The 12,742-nt window shown below is 45.5% G+C and overlaps 1 protein-coding gene across 1 annotated transcript in view; it reads right to left on the bottom strand.

Moving 5' to 3' along the window:
* MTUS2 (microtubule associated scaffold protein 2) overlaps positions 1-12,742 on the bottom strand; it is a 378,633-nt gene that overhangs the window by 53,402 nt on the left and 312,489 nt on the right. The window contains 1 exon segment of the mRNA XM_045466800.1: positions 6,863-6,929. Within this exon segment, the coding sequence (XP_045322756.1) occupies positions 6,863-6,929 (67 nt within the window).

Here is a 12,742-nt window from a genome sequence, read left to right as displayed (position 1 = left end):
GCACAGGCTGGCTAACAACCCCCAATATACACTCTCCCCTTCTTTCGTAGTGATAGAATAATATTTGGGCAAGGTCACCAAGAAAAAATAAAGAGCACATTTCCCAGTCTGTGTCATGGCAAGGTTTGCCTTGGAACTTCATTCTGACCGATGAGATATAAACCGAAGTATAAATCCTGGGACTTTCCCCCAAAGACAGCTGACCCACTCTCTCTGTTTCTTTGTCCATTTCTTCCTCCTTCCTGCTACCTGGAATAGAGATACGGTGACTGTAGCACCAAGCACCGCACTGGGCCGTGAAGGAAGGGCCACCATCTTGAGGCGGTAGGATGATCAGCTGTAAGAGGCCTGGCCCCCTGCAGACGTTGTAGAGCAAAGCCATACCTGTCCCTGGGTGCCCACCTCCTGACTTTTACATGAGAGAAATAAAACTCTACTTTGATTAAGTTATAATTTGGGGGGGGGGCGGGGGCGGAATCTGTTATTTGTCCTGAACTCAATCCTAACGGATATAGCCTAGGGCCAATTACCATCACACTGTGTTATGTAATTAATTACACTGTCATCCATGTTTAGACAGATTCACACTAACGTCTATCATGGTTTTGTGGGAAAGTACACAATTGGGAGAAGCAGCTACTTTACCTGATTTTTCAAATTAGAAATTACCAAAAACAAAAAAAAAAAAAGGAAGAAATGGTGGTGGGGGTGGGGAAGCCATGGTAAACTTACACACTGTATGTAGAATTCCAGGTTTGGGCCTAAGACCTGACTCTGCCCAAACCAGCTGTATGCACTTAGGGGAGTCCCTTAATCCTCCAGAACCTCAATTTCCTATAAAATAAAGATACCAACACCTACTTCACTCAGTCATCTGAATAAATAAATAAGACATATCATATAACAGAGCTTGGTAAGTACAAGCACTATATAAACATAAGGTTTTATGGTCATAAAACTAGAAGCCATTTTTTGGGGCGCCTGGGTGGCGCAGTCGGTTGGGCGTCCGACTTCAGCCAGGTCACGATCTCGCGGTCTGTGAGTTCGAGCCCCGCGTCAGGCTCTGGGCTGATGGCTCAGAGCCTGGAGCCTGTTTCCGATTCTGTGTCTCCCTCTCTCTCTGCCCCTCCCCCGTTCATGCTCTGTCTCTCTCTGTCCCAAAAATAAATAAACGTTGAAAAAAAAAATTTTTTTAAAACTAGAAGCCATTTTATATATAACCTTGAAAGGTAAAATCATCTCACAAATACCCTTCCAGTGGTGTGTATATGTATGTGTGTGTTGCTAGTTATAAATGAAATTGAACATTTTATTCTAGTGAGGAACTTAAGAGCATAATAAATAACAATTTAGTGCTTACTGTCACAAACTTAGATATATATATATATATCTATCTATCTCAAAGTTCTCAGAATTCTTTAGTATCTCTTTTTGGATATTATAGAAAATATCCAGGTTTTTGGGGTTTTCTTTGCTCTGTTTCAATAAGCTGAATGTGATTTGATTTCAACAATATTTCATTTCGATACTCAAAATGTGGATTTAATAATTGAGCTTTCTGCATAATACCTGAGAAACTCTGCCAGAATGATTGCCTTGTTAAACGCCGCTCGCTGTCTTAAAACTTTATTTCATGTTAAGTATTTTTTAAAGAGTTCGAGAGAGAGAAAAAAAGCAAAGCCCATTGCAAGTCTGAGGCTTGCAGAAAGGTAAAGTGCGTGTGTCTGGCTTGGGACGGGTCTGGCTGAGAGAGCATCAGGGCACCTGGGCGTGTGAACCAGAAGGCTCCATTTAGATACAGCTATGCACTGCATATGTTTTTTTTTCTCTGGTGGAGCTCATCTAATTCAGATTTAAATTCATACATTATTATTTATGAATTATTAATTATTTTTTTAAATTCATACATTTTTAAGGCTCAGTGTTCCTAATAAGGCAGCTTTGCTGGACAGAGAACCATAAACATCCACCTGATGGTCGTCAGCAACTCGAAGCCTAAGGTCTCGAAAGAAAATAACCTGCGTCTAGGAGGAGGAACGTCGTAGAAACCCATTTCAGCATTTACAAATAGAAGCAGGACCCTTCAATAATTCAATACCTGACTTCCAAATTTGGGGAATGTCACTCTATCCAAAAGTTGAGGCTTATAATTTAAGAACTACATTTTCTGGAAATTTTTTAAAAATGTGATTAAAAAAATCAAATATTATATCTATTTCTAGCATCTTGACTCCTCCTCCCCGTGGATGTGGTGGTTTCTGGTCCCCTGGGGATCTAAAATGCCCTTCATCCCACAATCATTGTAGCTTGGCTTTTCCAAGGACAGACCCAATTAAGGCCAACTCCAAACACAAGGTAAGAGTCATCCTCCCTGAAGGGTGACTCAAGCATGAGAAGCTTTCAAGAGGATGACCAGAGATCCCTGTCTCCACATCCACATACGGTGTAACACAGATGATGGCAATTTTAGCCACTCCCCAAGGACTCGACTCCTGGACCACAAAATGCGCTATCTCAAACTGCACCCTGGTACATAATTGGGTATTACGTGTCTCTTCTCAGGCGTGTGTGTGTGTGTGTGTGTGTGTGTGTGAGAGAGAGAGAGAGAGAGAGGGAGGGAGAAAGGGATGGGAAGGGAGGAAGGGAGAGAGGAGTAGTGATGGAATTTCTTCTTTATCTACACTGAGATTAAATCCACCATCATCTTGTATCTTGATTTATAGAGTAAAAATCAAGGATCTTTCACATACAGATGAATTTAGAACAAATGTGAATTTCTATCCAAAATCTGTCCACACTCTGAGACTAGATTTCCAAGAAAATGACACAAGAGGAAAAAAGTAATTTGCATAATACTGCAAATAATAGCAAAAAACTGGGGCAAGTCTAAGTGCTCAAAGGAGAGGAGTGGCTTATTCTAGTGTGCCGCCATGGTTCAATGTTTTATCGCTATTAAATGACCATTGTGAATTGTTTTTTTGATACGTGGAGAGGGGAAAAAAAATAGTTTTCCTTCCACAGATGTGCAGAACGGTTAATGCCAGAAAACGGTCACGGCATCTGTTGGCCCAGTGCACGCGCGGTGGGCCAACAGGCATCAGTAGGTGCTCGGTAGGAGGTGGTCTCAGAGTTTACCTTGAAATCAACTGCCAGCAAGTTCTACTTAAAAATGATGATAATCAGAATCCTCCGTTGGCGTGGGCAACACACATCAAAATCTCTGACTGGGGTAATACACCTTCTACAGGATTCTGCTGTAGCTCCTTCACCAGACATGTCCCAGTTGGGAACGTATTGTAAATATGAAGTGTGTCAGCAAATACACGAGGGGATTAGTTTCTGTGGTCGGTTCCCGAAAGCCCGTCTAACCCAGCTGGGAGCGGACTCAGAGACTGACAGCCCTATAGCCTGACAGGCCGAGGTGAAGGAAGGAAGATGATATTCCTTCCCTTCTTCTGGGAGCCAGGCCAACTCCATGGGGAATGTCAGAGCAGGTGGGATATGTCCTCTGCATCTTTCCTTTCTGCACCCTTTCCCCTCCCTCCTGGGCTTCTCTCCCGAGGCCCTCAGGCTGCCCACAGCGCTCGACTAGGGGACCCCATCCTCCCAGACCTACCCCAAATTCCCTACCGCCCCCCTCCCTGTCCTTGACCCAAATCGAAATCCTCACTCCTTCAACGTAGTTCATTGGTTCTCAAATTTCACTGTACTTCATGAACATCTGGGAATTAAATTTAAAAAAAAAAAAAATTTTTTTAAAAAGCCTAGTGGCTCCAGTCCGTTGAGTGTCCGACTTCAGCTCAGGTCATGATCTCATGGTTCGTGAGTTCAAGCCCCGCATGGGGCTGGCTGTTGTCAGCACAGAGCCCGCTTCAGATCCTCTGTCCCCCTCTCTCTGCCCCTCCCTCGCTCATGCTCTCTTCTCTCAAAAATGAACAAACACTTATAATAATAAGAAGAAAAGCCTAGGCCCCAACCTCAAATATTTTGATTCTGTTGCCTTAGAGGTCCTGGGAACCGTTAGTTTAAAAAGCACTGCAGGTGATTCTAATATGCACCAGGGCTAAGAACCCCCGGTCAAGGTGATTCTGGCTAGATGCTAGAAGCCTTTGATTGCATTTCTTCACAGCAAGGATGTAAACAACGGACGGCTGCCTAGCAGCAGATATGGGTAGATTCCAGGGCAGCATTTTAACACATATGAAAAGTTTGAGCAGTAGGTTTTAGATTTGGGGAACAGGCCAGCCCTGTTCTGGGGATATACAGTAAATGCTGCTAAACCCTTCTGATTTTTGCAGCGTCTTCCTCTTCCATGTCTGAATTCACATGTGGAGATTCTACCTCCCCCCACCCCCACCCCGCCCCTCACAGCCCCTCATAGCTCCCAGCTCCGGAAGCCCTCATCTGACTCCGCTGACAGGGGTCTAAATGAGGGTAGGGATGCTGGGAAGGAGATAGGATCGCCCATCTCTCTTTCTAGACGATCACTCAAAAGTCAGTTTTATAAGCTTAATTCTCTTTTCCCTTTAAGGGTGTTCCTTGCCGGCCACGCTAAGCCGGGCAGAACTTGTGGCCTTTACAGTTAATAGTAGATCCCCACAGTGTAGTGTCCGCCTTCTCCCAAACGCAGGCTCTGCAGTGGCTCAGGTGCTCTCTGCTAAAACATCCGCTGGGCTCAGTGCTGGGTGTCATGGCCCCGGCCCTGGGGCTACCAAGGCCTTCCGCCCTCTCCCCTCACCCCGCGGTTTATTCGTTTGGCAGATGACTTCTGGTTCTATTCTTAGCACTAATGCAGACCTCAAGTAACACCGAAACACAAAAACTCAGCGCAATCCTTGTGTGGTTCCTGCTGCGTTCAGAAGCTTCAGGAAAGGGCGGAGGGAAGCGGGGTTGGATTCGGCATGCCCTATCTAGTTGGGTCAGGGTGCACACCCCAGATCCAAAGCTTGCCCGTGGAGGTGCAGACATCCCTCCGGGGAGGAATTCAGGCTACAATGGAAGTTTCTGTCCTCTATTTTCTGATTCAAGGTGCTACACACCTTACTAGGAGAGTCTCCTCCGAGGGCTGCATTATCAGCATTATCTTCTTTAACCGACCTTCCTTTTTATGAAAGGACACCTGAGGGACAGAGAGGTTAGCCAACTGGCCCTACCTGAACCCGTGTCATTGGCCTGCAAAGTCCATGCTCAGAACCCTTCACTCTCAGAACAATCTAAAAACTCATCCATTTGGGATGCCTGGGTGGCTCAGTCGGTTAAGCGTCTGACGCTTGATTTCAGGTCAGGTCATGATCTCATGGACATGAGATCAAGCCCCACATTGGGCTCCGCACTGAGCACGGAGTCTGCTTAGGATTCTGTCTCCCTCTCCCTCTGCCTGCATGCCTGTTTGTGCTCTCTCTCTCTCTCTCAAAAAACAAACAAACAAACAAACAAACAAACAACAAAACAGCTTAAAAACCCATCCATTTCATGCACACTCGTGGCCCTCGGCTTCCCAAGAGCTCCTCTATAAGTTCTGCCATTGCTGCTCTTGGCAGACCTCTCTCGGGAAACCTACACCTGGGTTCATGCACTGGGTTCCTCATCCGGGGATGGCCAGGGGCATGGGGCCACCTTGCTGCTCCGGACCACTCACAGGTGAGGCTGGGAAGGAGGGACCGTTATTTACTGCTTTCCCCCAGGGGCCTTAGAGGGGAGAAAAGCCCACTGTTGACCTACCTCAGTGACGCAAGAAGTCACAAAACTCGCAGGGAAGGAAAAAAAAAACAACTCAGTTAAACAAAAAGGAAAAAATAGAGAGGGGTGATGGGGGTACCGTGTCTGGAAATCACTCCGCAGTTCACTGCACATCCTCGGCACCCATGTTCCCCAGGGAAGTCTGGTCTTCAGCTTCCACGCCTATTCGCACGGCTATTTGCCGGAAGGACCAGCCACAGCCTCTCTGCGTGGCTGGCAGGAAGGAAAGGAGCTGTGCCACCTGCCAAGGATGGCTGGGACCGTCCAAGTCCCCTCACTCATGGAGGGAGCCCCACCGGCACTTGGCAGGCTGCCCCCAGGACCACAATGGATGGAGGAGATACACTCATTGTCAAGAGAAGACAGCAGGCCGAGGGGAATAGGCCAGGCTGACATTCCCTTTGCTGACTGATTCCTGAGGAAACACAGTAACAGAACCTCAAGAGAGAACTGAGATCGAGAAATTGGAACGTGGAGAATACGTGCTCTGATCTTTGGCCTAGAGTGTGGAAGCCCATCCGTCTCCATGACACCCCCCGGTCTGGGGATCATCTCATCACTTGCCAGGTCTCCATGTTCAGACTGAGCTCTGCCATTTTATTGGCCAAAGGTGAGTGGGAATTTCAACACAGACCCCAGCATATTTAATCCACCCAGGCTTGTGTTTCTGGTCTTGTTCTATATCACAGAGTGTTTCATGGCGAGGCCTATGGTGGCAGGAAGCCTTGGAATGTCTGCAGAGATCTAGTGCAGAGAGCGCCTCATGTTACCCAGCAAAGCTGTGCTGCTTCCTTGGGAGCTCTGCCTGCCCGGGGGTACCGAGACGGAGGGGCTGTGGTCACAGCTCACAACGCAGACGGATGTATGTGCCGCCATCTGCGAAGAGCGGAGTCGAGGCCAGATTAGTGAACTGTTATGAAACTGTCTTTGTAACAACAGAGCTGTAAAAATTATGGCTCCCTGCAAGGCCACACCAACGCACCACTGTGCTGGGTGAGATGCTTCATTTTTCCAGGCAGCTCTGCCCTGGCTGATTACGTGAGACGTAACTGCTTTTGTTGCACATTCACAGGTATCAGGAAAAGACATTCTTGGCGTTCCTCATTTTCCATGCCCTACTTACCAACTTCATCCCTGACGTTTGCAAGTTCGATTGACAGCTCTTTTTCTTTCACAAGGGCACTTTCATTCTGAAAAAAAAACAAAACGGATACCGAGAGTCCCCTAGTTTTATGCCAGACAAGCCCCTGTGACATGTTTAATTAATGAATCATATTAAGCAAATATTTATGAGTCTAGCCCTTAAGGAGATAATTTTCTCATTAGATAAGCATAGAAAAAAAAATTACAAAGCCAAGTCCGACTCATTCATTTGTATCACATTCAAATCACAAAGCTCGCAATCTAATAATAATAACCCCGCTCGCGCTTTTCACTCTACTGCACCGTTTATACATCAACCTACAATCTCTTCTTTGCACGTCTATGCCCTGCATGGTAATCAGCTGTTGTGTATTATTACACACCGTTAATTATTATCACTAGTATGAGATTTTTGAGCATGAAAACATCCACACCACCTTCTTCTGACGGGCGAATGCTAATTTTACCAACTGTCTCCTTACACGTACCCTTCTGTCCATATGTACGTGGTCGGCTACCGAATAAGTAACGAGCAGAAAGCTTAACGTGAAACATTTTTTTTTGTAATGAGATCAACCCCAAAACTTAAGGTTTCCAAGTTTTTTCGTTCCACTGTGTGCATCACTAGAAGGAACAAGACGAAAAGTCCCACGTGAGGTACTATTAAGGGCAAAGGACACCATTTGTAACCACACGGCCCCTGAGTTGTTTTCAGATCATATATATTCTATGGCATGAAACAGAGAGGTACCTGAAGATATGCTGACTTTGTAATCTGGGTTGAGTCACCAGAAATAGCTACATTTGTTATGATTTTATTGTTACTAATAATAACTAGAAAAGGTGTGCTATCTATATCAATTCTCTTCGCATTAGAGATACCAAAAATGTAGGCCTTCAAAGAAAGTCTCTTCATTCGGTTAGAATGTGCTCCCAAAGCAAACATTTCCAAAAAGGGAGTTGAAGCTAAAAATTGTACCAGATCTCTAGCATGAATATCATCAGGGTCTTGTGAATGTTCTTTCTTGATTAACCTCCTTTGACTTTGATTACAGCACCTCCAAAGAACCTGTTAACCTACCTCAAGGATGAAAGAAGTCACGAAACTCGCCGTGAAGAAAAAAAAACTCAATTAAAAAACAGGAAAAAATGGGGGCGGGGTGGTGGTAACACGCAGATCTAGGTAACACGTGTGCTACTTTGGGTTGACGGGACGGACGGTCTCAGGTCATCCAAAGGGATTTGCTACACAATGTCATAATTTCATAGTATCCAAATAAAACTCTATTTGTGTGATAAACTGACAGCTATTTTAGTCACGGGCATCAACAAGGATTAGCTCATGGTTCTTTTAAGAATAATGTAGCAATAACACATCCTTTGAGGGACGGTGGGCCCCCACTTTATTCATAAAGCTCTCTCCTTCCATCCCAGCCCTCAGCATCCTTGCCTTCCCTAAATCTGAAGTCTAGCAATCACACCCGAGAATAGATAGTTTCCTAATCACTAAGGGATGCTGCCTCTATGCCAAGCCCGCTGCACAGGGTTATAGAGGGTTGAAGAAATTAATATATGCAAAGTAATTAGTAATTAGAAGTAACATATGCAACCTGGCACTTGGCAACCTCTTTGTAAGTGTTAGTCGTTCTTAGAAGTCTTTTCTTTCATTTTATTTGCAACTGACTAATATCCTATAGATACTAGGGTCTTATCCACATTAACGATCTAAATGTGTTTAGGAATATGGCATATTCTTATGCTCTATTCTTTGCTTTGTTTTGCTTTTTGAAAATACCTTCCTGGCTCTGCCCTGATTCTGTTCTCAGTTCGAAGTCTAGATACCTGGGGAAGCGTTCTAATCAGATAGACCACAGGGATTCCCTGCTTGCTCTAACACAGCATAATGTGGCCGGCTGACTTTCAACGTGTTACTACAAATTAAGAAAACCTGGAATTCCAGAGTGGCTAGCTTTCTGTATTCACCCTGAAAGGATCTTAAACTAGTGAAAAAATTAACTTGTTTCTCCTATCAAGAAACACCTGGCTGGCTCAGTTGGTAGAGCATGAAACTCTTGATCTCGAGGTTGTTAAGTTCAAGCCCCACGTTGGGTGTAGAGATTACTTAAAAAAAAAAAAAAAAAAAAAAAAAAAAAAAAAATATATATATATATATATATATATATGAATAATAATTTTTAATCCTCAGTTCCTAAGCACAGCCAGAGCATTGGTTTGAATTGGGTGTGTCCACTCCCACTCCAATTTTTTTTCTTTTTTAAAAATTGTTTTAAATTTTATTTATTTTAGAGAGAGAGAGACAGAGAATAAGAGTGGGAGAGAGAGAGAGAGAGAGAGAGCGAGCGAACCTCAAGCAGGTTCCATGCCCGGCACAGAGCCCGATGTAAGGCTTCATCCTCCCATAACCCTGGGATCATGACCTGAGCTGAAATCAAGAGTCGGACGCTCAACCGACTGAGCCACCCAGGCGCCCCCTGAATTGTTTTCAATAAATACAGTATAGTACTGTAAATGTATCTTCTCTTCCTTGTGATTTTTTAAATAATAATTTATTTTCCCTAGTTTATTATAAGAACATAGCATATAATACAATATACAAAATGTGTTAATCAACGGTTCTTAGTAAGGCTTCTGGTCCACAGTGGGTTATTCGCGGTGAAGTTTTTGGGGAGTCACAAGTTATTCACAGATTTTCTACTGTGCAGGAGTTGAGCACCCCAATCCCTGGTTCTTCAAGGGTTAACTGTACCGTACTTATCAGTCTCAAAATAGCATTATTAAAGTATTCACAGTCAGAGTGCTGACAGATGCAAAGACTTAGATGAGGTTAGGCAGTGAACAACCAGAACTTAACAAAACCCCACAAACCAACTCTGATTTCTAACATGAGCCAACGGTTCCCTCAGCTCCCAACACCCACCACCCCCACCCCGGAAAGAAGCCCTGGGCAGATGTGAACAGTGTCCTGCCCAGGGATCTCCCAGATCACAGTAAATCACTCTACACTTTCCGGCCACAGGAGAATGAGACATTTGGGGAAGGAGTGGCTTGGAGCCCCAGTGAGGAGACCGTGCTGATTCTGGTAAAGATTATGGGCAACCTTCAGACCTGAATCACTGTTGTGAAAAGCTACCGCTAATACTGACAGCCAGGCTGGACCCACCCATCTTCGCTTTAGGGGAGACACAAGTGAGAGAATAAAAGAAAAGGACCAAGAAAAGAAAGGGAGCAGATGGGAAGAGAAGAGAGATGGAAGGGGAGATAGGAAGGGGACGGGTGAGACCATAGACCCTGCACCCTCTCCATCTGGGGAGACAGTGACGGGGAAAGAGTGAAGGAAGACAACCCAACTCGACCTCAACCTTTTGCAAGCATAGCCTATAAAGCCAACTGCAGTTTCAAACTACAGTCATCAGATGGCTTACCGAGGAGAGACTGGCTGTTAAACATTAGCAACAAACCTGAAGGCTTAAATGTCAAGGTAAACAATGAAACTCTGGTAAGGTCTAGCTAATGACAGCATTAATATTAGTGTGAACATTTCCAAACACATCGCGAGCGTGAGGCACAGCGCTGGGTAGGCCCTTTCCCTCACTTAGTCCTCCAGGTGAGGCTGTCAGGTGGGTGCTGGGTTCTATTTCCCTGCGTGGAGGATGAAACTGAAGCTCCAGGCTAAGCAAGCCGCCCGTGCACGACTGGCTGGGAAGCGGCGAAGCCAGAGTCTATTACAGACACAGCCTCAGGATCCAAACTGCACCAGTTCTCAGACTGGATAGGAGCACTTATCGGTGGTCAGTGTCAGCTCCTCACCACTTTTTCAATAAAAAAAATTCCCTGGCTGCATTCACACCCCATCCCACCGTTGGAACTACCTGCCTTTGCCCATGGTATGGATTTGTTGGCCGCTCGCCAGTACATTTCCAGCATGGCCTGCCTGAGGCTGTAACTTCTGAGAGGGTAGCTGTTCAGCTTTCCCCATCAGCTATCCCTAACCCCTGTGAATCCGTTCCTCCTGAAGATGCTGGCTCAGCCCAGCTCTGCTCGCTAAGGCCAGCCTGTGTGGGTTGGCGACAGTCCTTTCTTCTTAAGTGCTTCTTTTTGAAATGATACCAACCCTTCTGATTTATGAATTTTCTGCATCAATTAAGTTACTCTTTGTTTCCTGAAAGCTAAACCAGAATGACTAGTGCTGCCCTGCAGTGGAGTGAGTCAACAACAACAGGACTGCAGGAACTCTCTTCCTTAACCCAAGAAGTGAACTTCAAGGAACCTTCCATTCTCTCCTCCTGCCTCAAGTTACTCTGCCATCCATCATGGCTCAACAGATTCCAAAGGTGGTCTCGCAAGGCCGTTAGGTTCTGTTGAACACACAGGAGGAAGGCGGCCCCAAAGACTCCCTTTGAAAGGGTCTCATGCCAGGATTCCCCTTCGCTCCCCAACCTAAGCCAGTCCAGCGCGATGACGTGTTGGGATGACTGAAATATGAGCACGGCCCCCTCGGACGGCCCAGTGTGAGATCAGTGCTTCCCTACATGGGGAATGAGTGGAAAATTCCTAACTGGTGCCAAGCACGAGCTCCTGCTTTCACTCTAAAGGTCTAAAAATAGAACTCAGTATTAACCATCCAAACGATCCCGGTGATACAGTCCAGAAATCGCAAAGTCTAAAAGGCCATTCCTCTAAAATTACTGTTTACTCTATGACAGGCTTAACTGGAAATGGACCCTTGGAGGACATTCATCCAAGCCCCATACCAACAGCTGTGTCTTCTTATGCACCTCTTTTATTTGGTCACGTACCTCTCTTTGGCACACTGAGTTCTCTACTCTTTTCAGCATGATACGCTGTATTCACAGATGGAATCCGAGATGAGCTATCCCCATGAAACATCCAACTCTCCCCCTCTACCCCTAGCCCTAAACACACCGCTGCAAGTCTGGCACAGTGAAGCCTGTACTTCTCACATATGGCTCTCCACGCTAAGGTGCTCAGCGACTCTTGCCGAATGCCACCATGAATCTCTCCTAGCTACACAAACCTGGCAAAGCCTACAAACCGCTAATCGTGCCATTGACTTCAAGTAACTGGATGTGTGGCCAAGCCCGAAGCCGGCCTGCCACACTCTGTCATTTTAACATGCTTCGTCAATGGGAGTTACCTGTTCAGCTGGTTGATGCCACCCATGAGAACTTGGCGGTAACAGGGAGTGAAAATGCCACTCTTTGTTAGCGTCACCCATGTGATTCTACACTTGGACATGAGCTCCCTAAGCTTCTCCTCAAATCGGAAACCAAAGGAACAGACTAGTTACTATGAGACCAGAGGAAGAAGGAGCAGGAGGAATGTGGGAGCACCCAAGGCAAGAGCCAAGAGAACTGTGACCCTAAACAGCACCTGAGGCTATTTCCGGGAGCCTGTGTCACCCCCATCATATGGGCCCTTCTCTTTCCCTTGCCATGCTCCTGCCTCTGGTCTGTGATTCACCCTGAAGGGGTACTTGATCAGCTACAAGGGGGACTGATGACAATTTTGTAAACTTCACTGCAGTTTCTAAGTGTTTTGATCAGCTCCCGCCTCCCCCCACCACATTTTTCTTTAAAAAGACACACACATGCCCAAGATGATGTGACTTTGATATGATGAGTCAGAAGAAAGAGTGTTTGTACTGGGCCCTCAAATATCTGTTGAAAAGAAATGAATTGATAAATGGAACAGTACTCTACCGTCAAAATAGTAATTTGGTAATAAATTAATTAATTGTGATAAATAAATAAATAGACACACACACACACACACACATTAAAAAATATATACATGTAAGTCCACAGACTCCCAACAAATT

The sequence above is a fragment of the Leopardus geoffroyi genome, chromosome A1 (assembly GCF_018350155.1).
Source record: "Leopardus geoffroyi isolate Oge1 chromosome A1, O.geoffroyi_Oge1_pat1.0, whole genome shotgun sequence".
NCBI lineage: Eukaryota > Metazoa > Chordata > Mammalia > Carnivora > Felidae > Leopardus > Leopardus geoffroyi.
Note: the sequence above shows the minus strand (reverse complement) of the source record. Positions and strands in the feature narration are given on the sequence as shown.